Source organism: Neolamprologus brichardi, chromosome 17 (assembly GCF_056152115.1).
Source record: "Neolamprologus brichardi isolate AB-2024 chromosome 17, ASM5615211v1, whole genome shotgun sequence".
Taxonomy (NCBI): domain Eukaryota; kingdom Metazoa; phylum Chordata; class Actinopteri; order Cichliformes; family Cichlidae; genus Neolamprologus; species Neolamprologus brichardi.
The window spans coordinates 20,633,815-20,659,803 of record NC_142120.1 but is presented as its reverse complement, the minus strand read 5'-3'; the positions used below and the strand labels follow the sequence as shown (position 1 = coordinate 20,659,803).

The following is a 25,989-nucleotide window of genomic DNA, read 5'->3' as shown; positions in this document are numbered from 1 at the left end:
CGCCATTTCCCTCCAGATCACTGAAAAAGAGAGAAAAGGTCGGACTGCCGTGATGCTCGCTCCCCATCTTGTTTGATTAAGATTTGTGAGCTTAATAAAGTCTTTCATCTATTGAGTCTGCTTTTGGGTCCACGCCTCAAACTGCCATTCAACCCTCTGAGAGTGGGTTTGGGGTTTTGTTTGTGTTTATCTTTCTTTTTTTCCTTTTAATATTCTCAGGTGGAGTTGGATTTGGTTAGCTCTGCCTCAGGTCTCTGTCTGGTTTTCAACAAAAATAAATGATTGTTATATATATCAATGAAGCTTTTTTGTTTGTTTTTTTCTTTTGTTTGTTTTTTGTACTGTCTGGCAGCTTTGCAATCAGAATTGTGATCTGAATGCACTGTGGTGCCTAACATATTTCACTTTTACAAGAATAGCTACATAGAAAGTAGTAATATACCTGTGGCTTTTTTGCCCCCTCCCCTCACCCCCCACACCCCTCACCCCCTCCCCACCACCCTGCGCGTCCATGTGAGTGCATGTACGCGTGCACTGGCTTTGCTCGTGCATGTGTGTTCAGGGGGTCATGTGAGTTTATAAGTGTTTAATTGCTTTTTATTTAATGAAACCATTTACTGTTTTAATTAAACTGTTTTTAAGGATTGTATAGGTCTCAGCGCTCTGTTATTTAGACATAGGTGATTTAATTTAACTAGTTTAGGAGCATTTCACTTTTCTTTTGTGCTCCGAAAGACACAGGGGTTAATAGTTTTTTTTTAAACAGGGTACCACAAATAACATGTAACCCTTTAGAAATAAACCTTTTTTTAAACTGTTTTTTTAGGATTGTATAGGTCACAGGGCTCTGTTATTTAGACATAGATGATTTAATTTAACTAGTTTAGGAGCATTTCACTTTTCTTTTGGCGCTCTGAAAGACACAGGGCCTACACTCAGAAAAATTGAAGAACCTTTAAAAGTGCCCCAAAGAACCATCAAGAAATGGTTCTTTGGGGCACCTTTAAAGGTTTTTCAAATAACCTTTTTTTAAAATGGTTCTTTGAAGAACTATTTTTAAACAGGTCTTTCAAATGGTTCTTTAAAGACCCATCTTAAAGAACCCTTTTCTGAGTGGTTCTTTAAAGAACCATTTTAAATCTTTCAAAAATAAAATGCATCTTAAATCGAATTAACTAGAGTAGGGTAAAATAAATACAAGCACATAGACATATATTAATGGTTTATTGGCACTTTGTAGTACAGAAAAAGACAAAAAGGCATTTAACCCTAAGCACAACACCACTACTAATAATAGCATATAAGTCATTTAAACAGTAATAATTAAATATCTTTACTATACTATAAATAAATACATATAAATATTATACTATAGATAAAACAACAATTATTACATTAGAAATAGCAATACTTTCATAACAGACAATTAAACAACACATTTTCATCAGCATGTTTGCATTTTCAGTAAAACTATTTCAAGAACAATCTTTTTATTTAAATTATCAATGAACTGCAGCCTTAAGTTATGTAAGTTAAGTTTAATGTGGGACTCATGGTCCTTTGTTAGTCCACATTGGGACAATATCAGTCTCTCACCTGCACTATGCTGACAGTCTAGGAGATATTTAATGCATTTGCCACTCTTTGCACAGCTGCTGGTACAGGTGTAGTCAGAGTTCCCAAGTTGAGAGCAAATGCCTCCAAAAAGCAAAATGTCTTTTTTAGTTCACCTGGATAGGCAACATTGTAGACATGGTACAGGGAGAAGACAATACCCATCGCCAATGAAATGTCCATTTCCCCACTGTCCAGAATCATTTTTCGTCCATCCATCTGGACATTGACCTCAGTTGAATCACTCAAGGGCTTGTCGTCACTGTTGCTGAGTACGATTGTAGGTATTGGGCTGTGTGGATCCTGAAACAGAAATTAAATTCTTGAAATGAGGAGTATAGTTTAAATAAGTATAAACAACAGGTGTCCCAATGAAAGTATAAAACTCCTGTAAAATACTGGATTAGTTCAAGACTCCCCCCCCTCACCATACCAAAAAAATCTAAATTTACCTTATTTATGACGAAGAGATGAGAGGCATTTTCTTTGAAAATAGATGGCAGGAGAAGAACAGCTGTGTTTACTATCTGACCTGGAAAATAAAGAGAAATATGTAAACATTTTTCTGGCCAATTTTGTTAATACAAAGCAGTAAAGGCCATATGAGTGCCTTCATCAGAAGTTGAATGTCTTGCAGAACATAAGTAAATGTATACCTAATTAACTTTTCAGTGTAATTCAGTGTAAATGTTATGCATTTATGCAAAACCCCCAAAATGTTGTTCAGTTCTGTAAGTTGCTAGCTTTAAATAATTTGAGTCCTAAAGAACTTGCAGAGCAAGTCTAGCTGCCACTGAACATTTTTTGGGATAAACATTGTGTGAATGACTGAAAATCTTCATAGATATATATATAGCATTGAGGGTATATCAGTTAAATCTTAAAGTACATCAGTGCAGAGACAAGAAAGGAGAAATGTCAGTCTGTGGATATTGTAAGGGACACTGTGTTTACTAATGTGCTGTATGTGAAACCTTAAAAAGTGTTATCTGAGATAGGAGTTAAAAATGTTTTTGCTCATTATTGCCAAGTGCCCTCACCTTTTTCACCATAAAATGTTATGGCCAATGGTATCAAACGCTGCACTTAGCAGGAAAGATTTCAACTTTTCAATATGAATGAAGGCTGAAAACTGATTAGATTAATGTCTGATGATCTTTTCTCTGCTTCTTCAAGTTTGTAACACTGAACATATTAAAGGATGATTTAAGGTTCACAGGAACCGTTTAATTTTCTTTATACTCTTTCTTTCTTCCATCACTGGCATGTTCAATATGATAACTATATCAGAGGAGAAAATAAACCCTGTGTAGTTTAAAAACTTTAATTTAATCAAACTGAAATGTTGCTGAAGTCTGATGGACGTCTTTTAATCTTGTCAACAAAATCTGCCATTTATCATCTTGTAAAATGTTCCCTCTGCTTCTGTTGTACATCTCCCCTGACACTCACCTGTCCTGTGCAGTTGGTCCAACCCCTGCCTGACTCCTTAAACTGGTGTCTTTAAATCTCTTTATCTCTGTTGTGAACTTCACACAAAGTTTGTGGTAACAAAATCAAACTGATGAAGATCTCCTTTGAAAGATCCACACTTGCGAGACAAAATAAAAACAGGCTGCTCAAAGTAAAAGCAGAGCGCTCACAGCTGGTAGTACAAAACACAGTGACAACAAGCATATTAGATACCCTCACTCCAAAAGCATAAATATGAAAAAAATGGGATCACCAAGAATATCCTAAAAATGGCATTGGATGTTACAGTGAAAAAACCAAAAGCAGCCAAATTTGAATGTACATGTGTTGAAGGTCCAGGTGTTGTTGAATTATTAAACATATTTTTCTTTTGAGCCACAAAAACAACAACTTTAAATTTTCTTCTGCTTGAGTATCGGCCTAGGGTATCTCTACTTATCATTGCTGAGTCAGTTGTCTGTTTGTGCTACTTTTTTCAAGGAGCAGTCGATTATTGGTAAAGGTAACTTTATGTGTTTAGTTACTTACTTAAGTGGAAGTACTGTGGAAAGTTTTACCTTACATACATAGATCTGACAGTACAGGTTCTGAGGTAACTGTTTACAAGATGTTGTATCCTATCCAAAAGTTCTTTGCAATTTTACATTGATAAAACATCATCCTTAACATATTTGACCCGCACTAAGTACTATGGCCATCACACTGTCATTTATAATTGTTTAAATAACTCGTGTCTTAACTCATTCCATCACACAGAAAATAAAAAAAAGCCACATGGTTCACTTTTACATCACAAAATGTTAGAAATATAAGTCGTTCATAACAACCTGAAAGGTTGGGAGTTTAAAATGCAAACCAATGGAAGCAGAAGTAGAAGACTATAATGTCACAGAGCACACGGTGTCTATTATTGTGTAGACATTTATAAATAATTTCTTAAGAAATATGCAGGTGGAGTGGTCTTTATCAAAAGTAGAAGTTACATCTGTGGCTAAACCATTGTACCCAAAAACTTTAAAAATCTATAGTTTGTGAGGCTGTGTAAGTAAAGCTTGCTCCTCTGGCCCGTGTATAACAAACCATCTGTTGAGGGTTGTGGATTTAACACCTTAGCATTGTGAAAGAGGGGAAAACATGCTTCTGGCTGTGCATAAGATTTATGCTTGCAACTTAGAATCTCAGTTCTAAATGAAATTCAGATGTTTTATGGCTATAATACATTAGTATGGCTAATGTATTATTTGACTTCTAAGGCATACACACACACGCACAAGAACAACAACACAGAGAAGAAGAAGAAGAGGGTGTAGTTTACTACGCATCATACAAAACGCAATCATTCATCTTCCAACTGTATCTTTCTGTTCTGAATTTAGAGTCCTTGTTTGTTTACTGAGCCATACTTTGGGAGTCATACTGGGAGAAACGGGTAAGGTGTGAGAGACTAAACCATTACACACAAAACTTAAAAAATCTAAAGAGTGTGTGAGACTGCTAACTATGTTGTCCAGCAATAAACTTGTCTACAATGTGTTAGTAAAGAGTGACTTGTACTTCTGTCCTGTTAAGCAATGGTTTAACAAATTTCACTGCAAACTATAAAAGGAATCTGGATTTAAATAGAACATAGTAGTGATGGATTAAGTGCAGGAAACACTAGTATAAGGTGTCTATGGAACAAATCTCCTTCAACATTCGCAATGACCAAAGTGAGGACTACAGACATTTCTCTCAGTGGATTGTGTTTAGGGAAAAAGCAGCTAAATACACTGAGACTGCTCCACATTGTTAGTGAGTCAACTCTGGATATCTGTAGGCTTTGTCAAACTTGGAGTGAACAAAAACAGAAAAAAATGCAGACAGTAAAAGTTAGGTTTATTTCATGAATACAATGAAACATTTTACAGTCCACAGAGCAAAGTAGCATACATGATAATGGATACACATAACATGGACAGTGAAAAGTAAAACTCATTGTCTTACCAGTTGTTATATTCTGTAAACTTAAAATAAACCATTGAAATTAGAGTTTGGTGTTTTAAGTCATCCATTACTGAAGTCACACTTTGACGATGCTTCATATCACAGTCTTTATGATGATAAAACATGCTCTTCCGTTAGCAAATGTCTGCGCTGTCACTTGTCATGAAAATGTCCAGAGCCAGGGTTCAAGCTTCCTCTTCAATTACCATTGATCATTAATAGGGACACAAATGATTTGTCACATTATCCCCATAAAGAACATGTCTTTATAGAAGTCATTGTGACACAAATATTTATATTCTTGTTTCGCAATGTGTATGAACTCAAAATCTTCAGAGTTTCATATTTATAAAGTATCGAAAATAATACATTTATACCAATGTATGAACTACACTTCTTGTAAAAAAAAAAAAAAAAAACTGATTGGAAATGCATTCAAAAAAGCAGGAGCCATGACCTTCCTTCTGCGAGCACACACACACACACACACACACACACACACGCACACACACACGCACGCACACAGAAGGGGAGAGAGAGAGGTCATTAATACAAAGGATTGCAGCAGGGTTTGGATTTTCACTCATTGTTGGATTTAATATGAACAGTCACATAAAATTCATTCCAATTTTTCCTTTGCTTCAATTGAAATGTGTCTTTAAATCTAACATACTTTTTATTGTTCAAAATGTTTATTGACATAGTAAGGAAGTAGCTAGGAAACTCAGTAAGTATGAGCAAAAATAGCTTAGGGACACTTTCTCCAATAAAGAGGAATTCATCATCTGTAGTTTGTCAAAAAAAGTGGCATTAAAAACAATTCAGCAGATCCTCAAAGTATGGATACAGACTGTTTTCAGCTGTAGAGGTACAGGTACACTTCATGCACTTATCAACATACAATTTAGAGGCTTGCATTAGAGTGCATTGGTGCTTGGGCATCTTTTATTTAGCACGGTTATACCATTGTGAATTTAGCTATATAAATATTAGGGGTGCAACGATACACAAAATTCACAGTTCTGGGGCAGTTCAGTGAATCTGCGTTCAACTACTCCGCCTAGGCTGCACTGTCGAGCGCAGATCCACTGAGCGCTCAACACAGACAGCATCGTCCGAAGAAAAGTTGATAAAATAAATTAAAAATGCTGTATTGTTCGATACATATGCGTACCGAACCGAAAGCACTGTATCGAACGGTTCAATGTCGATACGAGTATCGTTGCACCCCTAATAAATATGCTCAATATATTGCTATCATATGTATGTAATGCAATTAAAAATTCAAAAATATATTTTTTAAATCCGTAACTTTGCAAATTTAGAGGAATTGTTTTTGGACAACATATGTGTCACATTTTAAACAGGGTTTGAATAATCAGCACTGACATACAGACATTTTTGCGCTGGGTATAACATACATGCTTACCGTGTGAAAGGACTGCGGGTGTCTTGGAGCAGAGAAACACGCTGTATTGTTGCTTTTCTCTATTGTATAAGCAACGCCCTACTGTCAGAAACGCTCTGTGTGGGTAGCAAAGTCGGCTCCAACGCACATCCAGGCATCTGTGTGAAAGAAAGGTGTCACTGCGGCTAGGCTCTCAGGATAGCCAGGCTTTTATTTATATTTGCATTCTGGTGCGTTAAAACTAGCAGCCTCTGTGTCCCGCTTGGATCATATTTCCGAAAATTCAGATATTTAAATAAAATGGTGAATCGGCTAGTGATGAGGAGCCACTTAGATCCGTAAAATGAGGTTTGATTAAATTAAACTCTTATGAACAGAGATGAATTCTACCTCTCTGCTGATGTGTTCCAAACAAACAATGTTTTCTACATGGCCAAATTGTGTACTAACTACCTCACACCGCTGTGTCTGGGGTCCGAAAAAATTAAAAGTTAAAACGATATACCTTGCGGCAGTTGTGTAGTGCTGAGGAAAATACTGTGTGTCTGATGGGGTGTTTTTATATAGGTCGATTTGGTTTCAGTTGGGCTATGAGATGCACATTTAAAGAGCAGATTGTAAAGAAAAAGGTGCAAAAACTATGGAGGTTCGGTTAGTCAGTAGGAGGTGTAATTGCCAGATAAAGGAGCAGTTTGTAAAGAAAAAAGGTGGAAACTATGGAACTACAGCTGGGATGTGCATGCTGGGATGCTCTTGATAAGGAAGCCGGTTTTATTGTTTTATGACTTGTTTTGATGACTGTTGAGGCCCTACCTGTAACCCCCTCTGTCTAATCATCAAGTCAACACTGTTGCAGTGTGTGGCTACTAGATAATTATAGGGATTGTTGCATTAAAGGAACACTGGGGGCTTGATACAGTGTTATTGTGGCTAGTTAAGAATATGTGGTTTTTAGAAGTGAGGGGACGGGGGGGCAAAAAAGCCACAGGTATATTTCTACTATAGAATCGCTGTAGGCTTCTCTTGTTCATGTGAACCTTTTATCTTTTTATTTATTCATTTCTTTTTGTGTTATTTCAAATATTACATTATATGTGGGACAGTGTGACGATATCTAAGGCAAGACAGGCACGAGACAAAAACATAGCATAGAAATGGGGGAACAGAAACAAATAGGAATGCACGATGTATCACCAACTGCTGGATCTGTAAGAGACATTGTCCTGTTGAAAAATAAATAATGGTCCAACTAAACGTAAATTAGATGGGATGGCATTTTGCTGTAGGATGCTGTGGTAGCCTTACTGGTTCAATGTGCTTTCAATTTTGAATAAATCCCCAACAGTGTCACCAGCAAAGCACCCCACATCATCACACCTCCTCCTTCAAACTTCACGGTGGGAACCATGCATGTAGAGTCTATCCATTCATCTCGTCTGAGTCAAACAAAGACATGGCGGAAGACCAAAGCACAGTTTTCCTGATTTGTTAATTAATTTCAATTAATTTCAATTCCTTGTGTTTCTCGGGAGAAACAAATCTCTTCTGCATGTTGCTTTTCCTTAGTATTGGTTTCTTAGCAGCTATTTGACCATAAAGGCCAGATTCATGCAGTCTCTTCTGAACAGTTGATGTAGAGATGTGTCTGCTACTGGAGCTCTGTGTGGCATTTATCTGGTCTAAGCTGAGATGCTGTTAACTTCCTATTTCTGAGTCTGATGACTCGGATGTATTTATCCTCAGCTAACGGAGGTGACTCTTTGTCTTCCTTTTCTGGGACGATCCTCGCGTGAGCCAGTTGTAGTGCTTCAGTTCGTAAAGTAATGATGGACTGTCGTTTCTCTTTACTTGATTGGCTCTTGCCATAATATGAATTCTAACAGTTTCAAATAGGGCTGTCATATTTAGAGTTACTTATAATTTTTTCTTTGCTACATAATTCCATATATTGCTTCATATATTCGATGTCTTCAGTTTGTAACTACAATGTAGCAGTAGTAGTAAAAATAAAGAAAAAACAGTAAATGAGGAGGTGTGTCCAAACTTTTGACTGGTAGTGTACACATGCACACACAGACACCATCCAGTTACTCACTCTCACCAACCCACTAGTGACACATAGAAAGACAAAGACACATCTGCACACATTCACCCCCTGCTCCTCTGCGGTGTCGGTCAGCAGATGCCACTATGAACAAGCAGCAAACTGGGATGAAGCCAAAGCACTCCACAAACCGCCTGACAGGATGTGTGAACGGGCTGGTGAACAAGGGGTGTAGAGAGATGTGTCCTCCCCTCCCACTCTGTTTTGACAATGCTATGTTGTGTTGGTGTGTTGTGAACTGTGAGTGGTCTGGATGGGTGTGAATGTATACAACTACAGTTTTGTTAAAACTGGGATGGGGGGAGCATAGGTGTACATTAACTTAAACTTTATTTACCACTGGCCCAATGACTGGCCAATTTTGCAAGTGCTCTTTAAATGACAAAACTCAAACTGTTTTGGCGAGAAGAGAAGACGAGCAATACGGGAATATTCAGTGTATTATGGTAGCACATGGCATTCATAAGGTACTGCTGTCTGACCAGAGAAATCATCTCCACCTAGATTTCACCATGTGCACTTCACGTTACTTTTCTCTTCAATCATTTTGGGCTAGAGAGAAAGTTTAAGTGGTTCCTGAAAGATGATAATTATTCTCTAACTTTACAGCCAAAATTTAAAAAAAAGACAATTAGGTCTGTGTCAAACTTGGTTGATAAAGGGTCAAAATTGCACATGTGACAACAGTCAACATAGTTTTATGCTTTCTGGAAAAAAGATTTTTTTTAAAAAGTGCTCTTTTCACTGTTTCAAAGAAAACTGAATGTACTGTTCACCTTAGCATTTTTATGCTTTAATTACAATAATTAATTAGCAAACTGGGCAGCTTTAGATAAACAAGTTCCTCGTTCTGCAGGAATCTTATCTTTCTTGATAAAGCCTAGACTTTAAGAAAACTGTTTACCTTATGAAACAGTTTTATTTTTAACATGTGAGAGTAAAATATGTAAAATTGTTTAAAATGACTTATGAATTAAAAAAACAACATGTAAAAACAAATTATTATTGTAGTGTCTTTAACCCACAACATGAAGCACCTTGAGCACAACTGTTGTTGTGCTTTGTTGCTATACAAATAAAGCTGAACAGGAGAGAATTTAATTGTGTTACTTTTATGTTAGTGAGACTGTTTTAAGTTTTAAATGCTTCTGAAATCTCGTTAGTTGCTTTGAGAAGCAATGTTATGCTCAGATGACTCATTCAGCAACTCAAAGAACTTGCTGGTGCAGGAAATGGACCCTAAAGGAAAAAAAAACTTGCAGGAAATGTTTTGTATGTTTGCCCTTGGCCAAGTGCCAGCAGGAAGACCAACAACACCCACACAGAAGGTACCGCATAAACAAAACTATAGGCTCTGGGTACAGATTGTTTCTAAATTGTTGCAAGTGTTTGATGGTTGTGTGCTGGACCTTTTCTTTTTTATGTGATTTTCACACTCTCAGCAATCTGCATGAGAAGAGCAACTGCTGCTTTGCAGTAGTAAAAAAAAAAAAAAACAGTCCTTCTACAGCAATGTGGAATGAAAGACAGCAGTCAAGCAGTTTTGGTGCTTCAGGAAGCCAATGAAATGGATTGTAGGAGTTATAGATATATCATCAAAAATGAAACGAAATTAATTTAGGTAAAAACAGGTAATCCAGGATAGTAGCAATTTCTTTTTATCCAGTCCCAACCCACTCTGTGTAACTATTACACAAGTCAGAGACACAAGCTGCTGAGTTGAACTGGCATTTGGTGGCACTTTGTTGTTACATCTCTGCTCGTGTCTTTCTGTATGTCTTGGTTTTATGTGGTTTGGCTTTTTTAATCACTTTCTTCAGAGGTCTACCTGCTCCTTCCTGCAGCTGCTTGGTTTACTTTTTGCAGCTTGTAAGGGGAGAAATTCCTGAACCACGTAATAAATATTATAATAACAATAAACAATAAAAATCAGATTTTTTATGCAACATTTAATTAAAGGCATGGAGCAATGTCCTGCACACCATATAACGGGGCGATCGTGGCTCAAGAGTTCGCAGTTTGTCTTGTAATCGGAAGGTTGCCGGTTCGAGCCCCAGCTCCGGTAGTCTCGGTCGTTGTGTCCTTGGGCCTTGGACATTTCACCCGTTGCCTACTGGTGGTGCCAGTGTCGGGCAGCAGGGCAGCTGTGGCTACAATGTAGCTTGCCATCACCAATGGGTGGATGACTAAATGTAGTGTAAAGCACTTTGGGGTCCATAGGGACTAAGTAAAAGTGCTATACAAATACAGGCCATTTACGTATTTAGAGCATCTTTTCGTAGAGATAAATGTTCTTAAACGTGTTTGGTTGCCTGGATAACAGTAGTCTCAGTCATCTAGATCTGACCCTGAAATGTCGTAGAGACAATAGCAAGAGTGACAGAGACAAGCTACGCTATTTTTCATGTTTATGGTACCATAAATAGAAAAGCTGCTCCCACTCTCATTGTGTTTATGTGGAAACGGATGTCATTTCCCAGGGAATGAAAATACATGACATATCATAGATATGCAGTATGCTGAGAAGCCAGCTTCCTGTAAAATGGCTTCTACATTGTAGAAAAGCTGAACATTTCTAAGCTTTTTTCATTTAAATTACCAAGTGTATTTGTTGTCTAAAGACTGAATTTATTTTCTTAATTACTGCCACAATTCTTCACATCTGATACAAACTGGAACCGTGAGTGAAGTTTGAACCCAAGAGCAGACTCCACTGCATGAACTATTTACATGATTTATTCACATAAATAATCATCTTAAACAAGAGCATGGATATTAACTGAAACTATAAACGGGGGCGGTTGGAAACCAGGGAATGGAGAAACATTCGGGCACGCAGAACACAAGGATACCATGGGCAGGAACTTCTGCAACAGAGGAGAGAAGTATCACTGGACAGGGAAATGAGAGAAAGGGCTGAGGTAAGTAGTACTTGTGGAAGGCATGTGCTTATTTGTCGATGCAGACCGGTCGGCATAGGAGGGGTAGCCGTGAGAGTGTTCAGGGGATGGTGGATTATGTGAGTGAGATCAATCCAGGTTCCAGGGGTCCAGAGGGGTGAGAGATCCACCGTTGAAGCAGAGGGCAGGCCGGCCAAAGAGCAGAGTGTGAAATCCTTAATTTGCAAGAAGACAAGAGAACTAGGGTGGAAACAGGCCCAGCGCTGCTGATAAGCATGGCAGGAGATGGATTTGGAGAGAACTGGAGATGCAAAACATGTTAACCCAAAAAAAGGGGAGCATAAATACCGAACACAAGGAAGGCAGAGTTACCACCAAGAGTAGCAAGATGAACCGGCAGAGATTGGCAGGCAGTGCTGTTTTAAGAACAATCCAGATGATGGCCCGGAAACTAGGAACCTAGTTACCTAGTTTCTATGAAACTAGGTTTCTAATGATTAGTTTATTAGTTTATTACCAGGCGTCTGGAGAACTGTGAGACTTGTTGAGGAGGAGGTCTCGTGTTTTTTGTATTACTTTTCCCTGAAACACTCTCTCACAGTCTGTTCTCTAAAACCTAAAAGAGAATTATGGATTTGATCAACTGGTCTCTGAATGCAATTAAAACCCCTTCTCAACGAGAAGTTTGGGCTTGGGTGAGCCTGAGTGCTGAAGATATCTACCTATTCAGAACCATGGTAACAGGGTTCTGGCTAATCGGAGCTGGCTTGGCCCTGACGTATTGAAGAATTAAGAAAGCGGAACGGCTGTTCAAACCCCCACAAGGCTGCCCGCTGGGATTGAAACGAGGGGAAGAGGCGTGAGTTTCTCAAAATGGGCTTATTGAGTGCAGCACGGATAAGATCTTGGAAAGGCTACGGCTGCGGTGAATACTCAGAATAAGATCTCTGAGTGCAGACTGGATTACATCTCGGAAGGGCTCGCTCGGAATAACATCTCTGAGCGCAAATTGGATGACATCTTGGGGAGCTCACTGTGGTCGTGAGTTCTCAGAATCGGCTCTTTGAGCACAAGAATGACAACATCACAGAGTGCAAGTTTGATAACATCAGGCGAAGCTCGCGGATCTCCAACGGGAGATTTTGAGAGACCAGTGTCAGAACAGCTTTGAAATTCATATGAGTTGTTCGCACTAAAGTAAAAAACCACCATCACTTCATGCGGATACCCCTTTGGTGCCAGCTGCGGTCTCTAGGCTGGAGCTGAACAACAACACCCTGATAATGGACTGTGTTTAGACTGTTCTTCCCATTCTATGCAAGGCCACCTGGGTTGCCTGGAAGACTGTTTACTTAGCCTGGCAGGGCGAAGGACACTGTCTCAGCTGAACTCTGGACACATACACACACACGCACACAGACATATATACACATGCAGACATACACTCATCTCCCCTCCCCCCTCCAAACGCCTTCGACGCTTATTCCCTTCCGATGCTGACGGTGGATCAAGGAAACCTGCGCACAGGCTGTCTCTCACCCTTTACCCATCCCTGTTGCTTGTCATGTGTTTCTTTGCTGTATTAAGAGTTTTTTCATGTGCTATGTGCAGAGGTGTTTTTTTTCTGTTCTTAAACTGATCTCCCTGTTGGAGCTGGGGGAGTTATTTTTTTCTCCTTATCTTTCCTCATGTGGTGCATTTTCCATTGTTATACCTCTCTGACCTGTCTTCCCCATGTGATGTTTTTGTGTAATGTATGTATGGTCGGAGGGTAAGATGGCGCCGCCATTGCGTGCAATAGGTCGGCAGCCTTATGAAATTTCCCCTTGTGGGACTAATAAAGGTATATCAAATCAAATGTAGCCATTTAAATTGGCTGCGTTGGATCAAGGACACATCTAAAACCTGCAGGACACCGGCACTCGAAGCCTGGAGTTGGACACCCCTGCTGTACACAAAATGTACTACACGAAAGTCTGAGACTGTCATGGTCCTGGGTCGGTGACCCAGCGCTTTCAGTTGATGATTATCACTTTCTAGTTTATTTCTGATCTTGTATTGGTTGTTGGTGTTTGGTTGTGTTTATCTTCCCTACCTGCGTCTCCCTCGGTGCTCTGTTCATGTCCCCGTGTTGTTATGTAAAACAGTCTGTGTGTTTCCTGTTTTACTTTGTAGGGTTGTGTCTCGTTATGTCCATTAGTTCCAGCTGTGTCCCCTCCTGTGTGCCATTTCCTGATTACCCTGTGTGTGTGTATTTATAGTGGGTGTCGGTCTGTGTTCGTTGTCGGCTCGTCTGTGTTTCATGGTGTCTGTTCCTCGTCTGTGTCTCTCTGCCTCCCACCCCATTTGTATGATCCGGTTTGTTATTTAGCTCACCCAGTTTAGGTTTATGTTCTGTCCTGCCCTCAGTTCTGTTATTTGTACACTGTAAATTAAACCCTCACTCTTATCATCATATCGGCTGTCTGCATTTTGGGTCCTCCGTTTCCTCCACACCACACGGCTCACCCCGCCAGCCGTGACAGTACGAGCCGACCACAAGATGGATCCAGCAGCTTTGTCTGGGGAGAGCGACCTCGCACGCATCCAACGCCTGATGGACTGGGTAACCAACACCACCAACGCAAGTGCGAAGGTGGTGGGGTTAAAAGCCATCGAGGCGATCCTGGAAGGAAATTCCTACCTCTGCCGGTTCGAGGGTCTTTCGGACTTAATTCGCAACCTGCATAAAGCCCGGGAGGTGGTGCAAGCTCGGGAATCCACAGACTTTGTCCAGCAGCAGCGGACTACGGCCGCCCCGGAACAGCCACGTCAGCTTCTCCCGCCGGAGGTTTTGCCCGGCCCGCCGGAGGTTTTGCCCGGCCCGCCGGAGGTTTTGCCCGGCCCGCCGGAGGTTTTGCCCGGCCCGCCAGAGCCGTCCGCCGGGAGGAGGCGACGATCGCGCCGTCGGCGCGTCACCCCACAGCCGGATATTAGGACTATAGCACTGCAGGCTGTGGTGAGTGGACAAGACACTCTTTCTGTTTCACCAGAACTTGTGACGGTTTATACCGGGGCTGTGTTTTTTGAGCCTGCTGCACAGCCGCAAGCTCGTTTAGCTGCACAGCCGCAAGCTCGTTTAGCTGCACAGCCGCAAGCTCGTTTAGCTGCACAGCCGCAAGCTCGTTTAGCTGCACAGCAGCATTCAGCTCGGCCCCCGGTATCCCCACTAGCCCAGTCATCTATGCCATCTTCACCGACTCCCTCTGTACAGGAGGCTGCGTCTCTGCCTCCCGTTTTGGACTCTTTTTCTAAGTATTTTTTGCAGAGAGACAAACATGTTAAAAAGGCAAACGTTCCTCAAGAGCTGGCCAGTTCTGAGACTGAGACGCACTCCAGGGCCTCCCCAGAGGCTGGGTTTCAGCCCCCAGCAGACTCTGGACCCCTGGAGGTAAAGAAGCCAGCTGAGGACTGCACCCGGCTGTCGCTGCCTGAGCTGAGTCAATGCTCGGTGCAGCTGCAGTCAGCCTTGTGTTTGCCAGAGGCCACCGTGCCTGCTGGTTCTGATCCGTTCCTGCCAGAGGCCCGTGCGTCTGCTGGTTCTGATCCGTTCCTGCCAGAGGCCCGTGCGCCTGCTGGTTCTGATCTGTTCCTGCCAGAGGCCCGTGCGCCTGCTGGTTCTGATCCATCCCTGCCAGAGGTCTCCACGCCTGCTGGTTCTGATCCGTCCCTGCCAGAGGTCCCCGCGCCTGCTGGTTCTGTTCTGTGCGTGCCAGGGGCTCCAGTGCCCACTGGTTCTGAGACTGTTTTCGCTGGGGGGCCCGGGGAGCCCGTCCAGCCTCCTGTCTCGTCCGCTGGAGGGCCCGAGGAGCCCGTCCAGCCTCCTGTCTCGTCCGCTGGAGGGCCCGAGGAGCCCGTCCAGCCTCCTGTCTCGTCCGCTGGAGGGCCCGAGGAGCCCGTCCAGCCCCAAGACTCGTCAGCTGGAGGTTCAGGAGAACCCAGCCAGCTTCCTGCCTCGTCAGCTGGAGGGCCCGAGGAGCCCGTCCAGCCGCCAGCTGCAGCCTCATCATCCTCGCCGGCTGCCGCTTCATCCACACCGCCGGCAGCAGCAGTGGCTTCATCCTCGCCAGCTGCAGCAGCAGCGGCTTCATCCTCGCCAGCTGCAGCCTCCGTGGCTTCATCCTCGCCAGCTGCAGCCTCCGTGGCTTCATCCTCGCCAGCTGCAGCCTCCGTGTCTTCATCCTCGCCAGCTGCAGCCTCCGTGTCTTCATCCTCGCCAGCTCCAGCCTCCGTGTCTTCATCCTCGCCAGCTGCAGCCTCCGTGTCTTCATCCTCGCCAGCTGCAGCCTCAGATTCACCCACGCCGTCGCCTGGTCCAGCTCCGGCTTCTTCGTCGCCTGGTCCAGCTCCGGCTTCTTCGTCGCCTGGTCCAGCTCCGGCTTCATCGTCGCCTGGTCCAGCTCCGGCTTCAGCCTCGCCTGGTCCAGCCTCTGCATCAGCCTCGCCTGGTCCAGCCTCTGCATCAGCCTCGCCTGGTCCAGCCTCTGCATCCGCTTCGCCTGGTCCAGCCTCTGCATCCGCTTCGCCTGGTCCAGCCTCTGCATCCGCTTCGCCTGGTCCAGCCTCTGCATCCGCCTCGTCTGGTCCAGCCTCAGCTTCCGCCTCGTCTGGTCCAGCCTCAGCTTCCGCCTCGTCTGGTCCAGCCTCAGCTTCCGCCTCGTCTGGTCCAGCCTCAGCTTCCGCCTCGTCTGGTGCTGCAGGGGCCACGCGACCTTCAGGTCCCAAACTGCCGCCTCGACATCGGCGGTCATCTGCCAGGCCGCTTGTTGGGCGTCATCGTCGATATGGACGTCCTCCCAAACGCCGCCGCTACCTTCCGCGCGGCCGGCCTCCGGACTTGTGTCGCCGCCGCCGTTGCTGTCTGCACGGTCGGCCGCCTGAACTGTTTCCCCGTCGCCGCCGTTGCTGTCCGCACGGTCGGCCACCTGAACTGTTTCCACTTCGCCGCCGCTGCCTCCCGCGCGGTCGGCTTTTGGACCTGAGTTGTCAGCCTCCGGGCCGGCCTCCTGAACTTTGTTTTGGGACCCTGTTCGGGAACTCCAGTGTGTGATGTGTTTTGGACAATTCGTTTGGCCCACTGGAGCTTGTTTTTTGTTTGGTTGTGGTCCCTCCGTCCTGGACCCCCCGCCGCCCGCCCTGGGTTGGTCGTCTGTTTTTGTTTTGGGCTGTCTGGAGCCAGCCCTTGGAGGGGGGGTACTGTCATGGTCCTGGGTCGGTGACCCAGCGCTTTCAGTTGATGATTATCACTTTCTAGTTTATTTCTGATCTTGTATTGGTTGTTGGTGTTTGGTTGTGTTTATCTTCCCTACCTGCGTCTCCCTCGGTGCTCTGTTCATGTCCCCGTGTTGTTATGTAAAACAGTCTGTGTGTTTCCTGTTTTACTTTGTAGGGTTGTGTCTCGTTATGTCCATTAGTTCCAGCTGTGTCCCCTCCTGTGTGCCATTTCCTGATTACCTAGTGTGTGTATTTATAGTGGGTGTCGGTCTGTGTTCGTTGTCGGCTCGTCTGTGTTTCATGGTGTCTGTTCCTCGTCTGTGTCTCTCTGCCTCCCACCCCATTTGTATGATCCGGTTTGTTATTTAGCTCACCCAGTTTAGGTTTATGTTCTGTCCTGCCCTCAGTTCTGTTATTTGTACACTGTAAATTAAACCCTCACTCTTATCATCATATCGGCTGTCTGCATTTTGGGTCCTCCGTTTCCTCCACACCACACGGCTCACCCCGCCAGCCGTGACAGTGACATCATTTCAGATAATAGTCAGCCTAATCATAATAATGGTGGTTACATACATGTATTTATATTTGTCTGTAGTCAAAATGCAGAAAGCAAACTGAGTAACTAATAAACGGAGTAAGTAAATAAACTGAAAGAGGCACAATGATTAACACAGACAAAATGGCGAGGAAAGGAGAAGCAACAGGAAAGGGATGACTTATTCTAAAACACAAAGAAAGAAGAAGAACTAAAAACGACAATAGAAAGAAATTTATATTTTATCAGGGCTTGCTCTGGCATTGGAAAAAGAAAGCAACCATGACTCCTGCAGAGTTTGGCAACATCTGATTAGTTTACACACTGGCACATAATTTTAGTTCTAGTAGCCAGATTTTGCTCTGTGAACATTTGCAGAACTAATACTCTGTGACTGATATTTATTAAATCGAACAGGCTTTAGTAATGTACAGAATTATCTATACATGGTGGGCCATTTATATGGATACACCGTAATAAAATGGGAATAGTTGGTGATATTAAAGTCCTGTTTGTGGCACATTAGTATATGTGAGGGGGCAAACACCTCAAGATGGGTGGTGACCATGGTGGCTATTTAGAAGTCGGCCATCTTGGATAGAACTTTTGTTTTTTCAATAGAAAGAGGGCCATGTGACACATCAAACTTATTGGTAATGTCACAACAAAAACAATGGTGTGCTTGGTTTCAACGTAACTTTATTCTTTCATGAGTTATTTACAAGTTTCTGACCACTTATAAAATGTGTTCAATGTGCTGCCCATTGTGTTGGATTGTCAATGCAACCCTCGTCTCCCACTCTTCACACACTGATAGCAACACTGCAGGAGAAATGCCAGCACAGGCATCCAGTATCCGTAGTTTCAGGTGCTGCACATCTTGTATCGTCACACCATAGACAATTGCCTTCAGATGACCCCAAAGATAAAAGTCTAAGGGGGTCAGATCAGGAGACCTTGGCGGCCATTCAACTGGCCACTTTCCAGGAAACTGTTCATCTAGGAATGCTCGGACCTGGCACCCATAATGTGGTGGTGCACCATCTTGCTGGAAAAACTCAGGGAACATGCCAGCTTCAGTGCATAAAGAGGGAAACACATCATCATGTAGCAATTTCAAATATCCAGTGGCCTTGAGGTTTCCATTGATGAAGACTGGACCCACTATCGTTGTACCCCATATACCACACCAAACCATCATTTTTGTTGTTCCAACAGTCTTGGAGGGATCCATCCAATGTGGGTTAGTGTCAGACCAATAGCGGTGGTTTTGTTTGTTAACTTCACCATTCACATAAAAGTTTGCCTCATCACTGAACAAAATCTTCTGCGTGAACTGAGGGTCCTGTTCCAATTTTTGTTTTGCCCATTCTGCAAATTCTGTGCGCCGATCTGGGTCATCCTCGTTGAGACGCTGCAGTAGCTGTAGTTTGTAAGGGTGCCATTTGTGAGTAGCTAATATCCGCCGAAGGAATGTTCGACTAATGCCACTCTCCAGTGGCATGTGGCGACTGCTACGCTGTGGGCTCTTGCTGAATGAAGCTAGGACAGCCACTGATGTTTCTTCATTAGTGACAGTTTTCTTGCGTCCACATTTTGGCAAATCCAACACTGAACCAGTTTCACGAAACTTAGCAAGCAGTTTGCTAACTGTAGCATGGGAGATGGGTGGTCTCGTAGGGTGTCTTGCATTGAAATCTGCTGCAATGACCCAGTTACTGCGTTCACCAGATATCAACACAATTTCGATCCGCTCCTCACGTGTTAACCTCTTCGACATGTCAATGGCTGTGAACAAAGAGAAACTTGTAAATAACTCATGAAAGAATAAAGTTACGTTGAAACCATAAAGAAGTGATGTGTGAGGAAAAAGAAGGTCTTTCTTCACTTCTCTTTATGTTCATCCAACCACAGCTCTCACTGCACGGCAGTTACGATGATAAACATTTGTCTAAGCCAACAAAACCACAACTTTATCTGCTTCCTACTTTCTGTGAAATAAAACATTTGGTGCATAGTCAAATTTTGTACAAGGCCTTTCCTTCAGTGCAAATTTGTAAAGAATTCCTAGAAATGCCAGGGATTTAAGCCTTCCAGGAAAATACATCAGACAAGTTAGAACAACTAGACAAAAAACTATTAAACCCCATCCAGTGGATACAGCCAGACTACTTTCTCACCCACCAAAAAGGGTGCAACGTTTTTTTTTCAGAAAATACTGGATTAGTATGGCTTGTTCAGAACGGTTGCCGTAGAAAAGGTCATCTCCCTATAAAGAACATGTTAAAACAGGTTATGTTTCCAAAAATGCAGTCATTAGAAAACACAAGACCTCTGGAACAAAGACCTGTGCGTTGTGCGCAGGTCCTAGCTTTTTTTAAAAAAAACAAAAAAAAAAACACACCATGCCAACTTCAGCACACTGGTGGATGGATAAAGATTTGGGTTTGTTTTGCAGGTACAAGAGCTAAGCAGGTACAACAGCTTCAGGACCAGGGCAGTCACTGAGTTGACCACTTAAGAGAGTTGACAGCTAAATTCAAAAAAATTTTTACAGCTAAAAATCTGAAAAGTGTGCACTTGTGTCCAACCCCGTTACTGATATCACCAAAACAAAATTCACTGCAACCACCTGTGTGTACTCTGTGTACTATAATCTCAGTATAATCTCTTTAAAGGCCTCAGAGGTTTGTTGGCGAATTATATGTAAAGAAACAGCATCATGAAGCTTAAGAAAACACCAGACAGGTCGGGAATAACGTTGTGGAGAAGTTTAAAGCAGGAATAGGTTATAAAAACACATTTCACGTTTTCCCCGTGATAATTGAAGCGGCCTGTATGACAGTGAATAATTTTCCTATAGTCCCTAAATTAAAGATTTATTGAAAGAAGATCGTTTCATTTTTTGAGCTTGTAGAGACAGGCCGCTGTAGCTGTTGCTTTGAATTTTTCTTCAAGGTCAGAGTGTAAAATTCACACACACACACACACACACACAGAATAAGAGTGTTGAAAAGATGTCTGCTGTTTAAGAGCTTGGTTAAGTTTGCCTTTTTTCCCTGTAGGTGTGTGAAGGAAACATTTGGATCATTGAGAAAATTCAGCAACACCTCAGAGCTGTACCAGAGCTGTAAAGCAGGATTTTGGCTTTTCCAAGCAACTTTAGGGTTAACCCTGGGTTTTCTATGCTAACGTGTTTGTCGATTTGTTATTGTATTTTTTTTTTTACCAGGGTAAATCACCACAGTAACTTGTGCTGTGAACCTAAAACACATTTAGGTGAGCTAGTATGAAATCACCACCAACTGACCAATCCCTGAAAGATCCCTCGGACCTCTGTGGGGAAAGTGGAGGTAGGTGTACAGCAGGGGTGTCCAACTCCAGGCCTCAAGGGCCGGTGTCCTGCAGGTTTTAGTTGTGTCCTTGATCAAACACAGCCAATTTAATTGGCTAAATTACCTCCTCAACATGTCTTGAAGTTCCCCAGAGGCCTGATAATAAACTAATCATTAGATTCAAGTGTGTTGACCCAGAGTGAGATCTAAAACCTGTAGGACACCGGCCCTTGAGGTCTGGAGTTGGACACAGCTGGTCTAATGCCTTTGTTTCCCTGGTGGAGCTTTATTCTCAAACCCTTTAATAGCACTGAGTCAGCAGCTGAGAGAATCAAAGTAAAACTGTCAGGTGTCTAAGGTTTTTTTCAAGTGGACTCAAAATGCTGGACCAATGGGCTGAAGAAGTCTACAAAATCTTCCTCTTCACACTCTCTTTCAGTAACTTACTCTGAACAGTGCGAGACGGCTGCACCACTTGTGACAACCCTTTTGGGTTATAGCACCACTAGGGGTTGCCCAACTATTGTAGTAGCTATGGGGGTCTCCTAGTGGGTGTGTTGTTAGCGGCAGCCATTCCATGCTGCTCATGTTCCATTCTCCAAGAAAACACCTTACTGTTGTAACAAGCTGGCGCAGGCGATACCAATCCCCGCGCATGTATGCTCGGACGAGTACAGCCGAGGAGACCTGGCATTATAAAGTGTAATGTTGCTGACGGCGAATAAAGGTCTGTTATTGGATTTAACCCACTGGCTTCGGGTTATTCAGCTAACCCCTCACCACACGCTCGCTGGACCTGCTAGCCGCTCCTTCCTCGCCAGACCGCTGTTACACACTTTGGCTTTATTTTTGTGCCACTATTCTGGGCGCACGTAAAAAAAAATTGCAGGTGCAAGTGTTGCATTTTGAGGAGAAATTTATTTTGAGTGAAGAAAAACTGAATTTGAGTGAACAGAATTCATTGCGTGCGCGCTCAACTCTTTCTCTACACCGTTATACTTGTGTCACAAAACCAGCCAATCACAGATTTGAATGCAAAAAAAATCTGATTGGCTGTTTTGGTCTCCAATCAGCTCGAAATGACGAAATGCAATATCCCAGAATCCATTTCGTCCAAAACTCAGGTGTGGCGGAGTTTGAAATATTACTCTGTCTGGGTCACAAAATAAACTTTTAAGATATTTTCATGCCAGAATGGTGCTGTGTAAACTTCAAATATCTGCTCGATTTATCAAGACATCACATATTTGCATAAGTGCTCTAATGTTTTCGGAGATGCCTGTCCTATTAACCTTCATGCTGTACAGCAGCGGTCCCCAACCTTTTTTGTTTATGTCAGACACGGAGCAGCCTTTAAGGTATCGCGGATGAATACAACCACATAAAATCAGCCGACCAAGACAAAAACTGTAGTATTTTGTAAATATAATAAACGTGAATGTACTGTGTAATTGTGTAACTTTATTAGCAGCGTCCTCCTGAAAATGCCTTAACATTAAGAGTAACATCCTCCTCTTTGCCGCTTAATGCTCTCTGGTCGCTATGGTAACGTGTAAATACAAGGGAAAGACCCAGGGAAAACGAGTTAACGATAATAACCCTGAAAACCATAAATTTCACAACGGAGCCTCAACTCTCGTGGCCCGGTACCAAACGACTAACAGACCGCTGCTGTACAGAGCCTGTGATGTCCAGACGGTGTTCCTCTGGTGTTCTGCTGTGAAAACTTTTGGGTTTAGGGATTAACATAGTTGCCACGGTTTCCTTTCTTCTCTTATTTGTTGTGTGTGATCAGGACAATTCTGGAGAAGATGGGCCTGCAGGGGAAAGTCACCCCCTTGTAGGCCAGAAGACATGAGATAACTCAAAATACAAAGTACTTATGTGTGTTATCAAGAAGATAATTCTTAAGAACACAAGTTAATAAATGTGCAATTACTACGAGTTGTTGTGATGTTTTTATTTGCCTGCTATCATTTTTTTTGATTTCCTCTGCCTTTAGGATTGCAAGTATCCAGGCTCAGGAGAGGGAGTCAGTGGGAAGCCCACTGCTGCTACTTGGCCCTGGTTTGCCCTCATGGATGAGGTGATAGGACAGATGCCTTCCATTAAGCCTCCTACACCCCAGGGCCAAGCACAGCAGTGGGTGACCAAAACGGCAGTGATGACGAAGTGGCTCAGCCACCTTCAACAGGGAGAAAGAGGAAAAGAGACAGGAATGATGAGCTGCTAGACCTCATCAGAGAGGACATGAGGCAGCAAAGAGGGGCTGAGGAGAGGGGAGCAGGGAGAGGATGGACAGACTGTTTTCACTTCTAGAAACATTAGTTCCCAAATGAGTTATGTATTGAGACATTATATGCGTTGCATTAGTTTAAAGGTTTTATGTTATTAATAAATTGATTCAAACAAACAGTAATTGTCACTGAACTCAATTTGATTTACAGGCATTTTTAACATGTATGAACATAATGCTAACTTTGAACAATATTACATGGATATTTATTTGATAGCAATAAATAAATAACAATAACAATTAAACATGAATATTTCAAATACACAGTATGTAAAGATGGAAAAACAATATTTTCAGTTGTTCACACAGGATTAACCTGAGTGACCTGTTCCTGGACCGTTTCTTGAACAACTGTAATAGATTGCAGGAAGTCTCTGGCAGTGTTGCTGAAGATCAGACATGGATGGGGTGCTGCAACTGAGACCTGTGTGTGGAGAATCACACAGGGTGGTCTGCAAAGAGAGCTTTGGGATGCTTCCTCCCACTGTCCACTGCATCGTCCATCCACAGGGTTTGCAGGGCTGGCTCACTCGTGGCTGCCACACCACTAAGATGTTTTCAGAAATATGCAAGCAGGAGATGGTGGATGCTATATTATTAGTATAATACTTGTAACTCTGTAGCAGACAACAGTTTGATAAAGTGCTATGTAAAAAAACAAACAAACAAAAGATTAGATTCTATACATTTCAAAGATGTTTAGTTTATAGATTTTATATGATACAGTACATGTGTGTTGTGCCAAAAAATGATCGTCTGCCAAAAACTGATTTCCGGTTTTTACCCTAAACTGATTGCTCGTATGTAACCTGCTATAAATAACTTGTTGTTCTATAATACGTGAAACGTGTCAAATGTATCCCTCATTAATGATATCAAGTCACTCTGAGCCACCAGCAACATTCCTGTAACAAGGTAGAAGCTGCAATCAGTTTTTGGCAGTGACTTTTATATTAGTGATGGGTCGGTCGTGAACGAAATGGCTCTTAGAGCCGGGTCTTTGACGTGAACGACGCGAGCCGGCTCCTTAATCGCGAGCCGTTTTTTTTTTTTTTTTTTTCTTTCTCTCACCTTCTCTCTCGCACTTTTTTTCCGCTTCACTCAGCATGCGAGGGGAGGGGAGGTAGTTACACTCAGTAGCACAGGAACAGAGCAGGAGGGAGAGACAGAGAAAGAGAGCCAGGGACAACAGCATCACATTAGAAAGGTATAGTAATCATCCACAACTATTTTCAGTTGTGGATGATAAAGGATTCAGAAAGTTTATTTATGCAGGTCCATATGACAGAGAATATGCATGTTCTTTTTGTTTTCATATTTTAATTTATATTTAATTGTGTTGTGGTTTGCAGTGTTTTGTGTTGTTTCACTTTAAATTTGTAAAAGGAAAAAGCTGAAAATTTAAATAGTTAAAAGTTGAAATGTCAATAGTTGATTTTTGTATTATATGATTTATTTATTACATTTTATGTGGAGTGAATAAATAAAAGTATATTTATGGTGGCCCCTAGAGACAAAGCACATACAAACTTCCAATCATGTAAAAAACACGTACAAACTCCAAAACACGTACAAAAGACAACAGAAGTGCTCCAGGATGCTAGGGGCAGTGTTGAACTTTTGTTACCTAGTGGCTACACAAGCCAGCAAGTACCAACGACCGGATTTGGTGTGTGGTAATAACAGGTAAATGAACATTTATTTATTTTTTTATTATTTGACCATATATAAATGCTTGTGTATAAATACACAAACAATACACTTATGCTTTCATGCTTTCAGTTGAGTAATTTAAGTGATCTAGGTAGCTCTGTTTTGAAAGTTCATGTTAGAAATGTGTTTTGGAGTTTGTACATGCTTTTTGGAGTTTGTACGTGTTTTGTCTCTAGGGGCCACCGCATGTATTTATATATAAACATATATAAATAAAACCACTTTTTTTAACATTAGTAATTCCTTTTGTGCATAATTTTATATTATTGTTAATAATAAATTAATTAAAGCAACAAAACAACCTGAAGAGCCGGTTCGGAGCCGAAAGAGCCGGCTCTTTTTAGTGAGCCGAACCGAAAGAGCCGGTTCTCTAAAAAGAGCCTGAAATCCCATCACTAATCACTATGCAGTAGCACAGGAACAGAGCAGGAGGGAGAGACAGAGAAAGAGAGACAGGGACAACAACGTCACATTAGAAAGGTACAGTAATCATCCACAACTATTTTCAGTTGCGGATGATAAAGGATTCAGAAAGTTTATTCATGCAGGCCCATATGACAGAGAATATGCATCTTCTTTTTGTTTTCATATTTTAATTTATATTTAATTGTGTTGTGGTTTGCAGTGTTTTGTGTTGTTTCCTTTTAATTTGTTTAAAAGGAAAAAGCTGAAACTTTAAATAGTTAAAAGTTGAACTGTGAATAGTTGGGTTTTGTATTATATGATTTATTTATTACATTTTATGTGGAGTGAAAAAATAAAAGTATATTTACGGTGGCCCCTAGAGATAAAGCACGTACAAACTTCAAAACACATACGAACTCTGAAGCAGGTACAAACTCCAAAACACGTAAAAACTCAGAAGCACGTAAAAACTCAGTGAAATTACTATTTTGTTTTGAATTGGAAATAAGCACTTGTGTTTGTTTTGATGTGTGTGAATAAACACCAGTACTTGAAGTTTGGATCCCTCTATGTTTACGGACCTATGACAAAAGTATGACCTGAAACTGACATAGCCTATCTTGTGCACAGAGAAAGCAAAAGCCAAATGTGTCTTTTATTCATACCATCAGTGTGTAGTTGGTGCATTGTGTGCTTATTAATGTGATGGCTTGTGTTAACTGTTTGATACAAAAATACAATTTTTACAAAGGTTTGGAGAGTTGAGCAAAGTTTATTAGCTTTTGCAGGAAAACTACAATGTTTTGCTGATTTGGTGAGGGGTTTTCTGATTTGTGTGTAGATTTTTGCAAAAATAGCCAATAGTTACAAAAAATATGCTTAAGCCATCAGAAAAAACGGTACAAACTCCTGAGATTCATAAGAACACTGCAAAGCATGAAATCTGAACTGCTTCTGTATCTGATTT

General features: G+C 42.1%; 1 protein-coding gene across 1 annotated transcript; it reads left to right on the top strand.

Annotated features, from left to right (window-relative positions):
* The first annotated feature begins 13,722 nt into the window (after positions 1-13,722).
* Positions 13,723-16,571, top strand: LOC148097920 (uncharacterized). Its single transcript, XM_087830777.1, has 4 exons — positions 13,723-14,312; positions 14,355-15,347; positions 15,468-15,663; positions 15,907-16,571. The coding sequence occupies exons 1-4, from the start codon at positions 14,025-14,027 to the stop codon at positions 16,569-16,571; spliced, it is 2,142 nt and encodes a 713-aa protein (XP_087686903.1). The 5' UTR covers positions 13,723-14,024.
* The last annotated feature ends 9,418 nt before the right edge of the window (positions 16,572-25,989 follow it).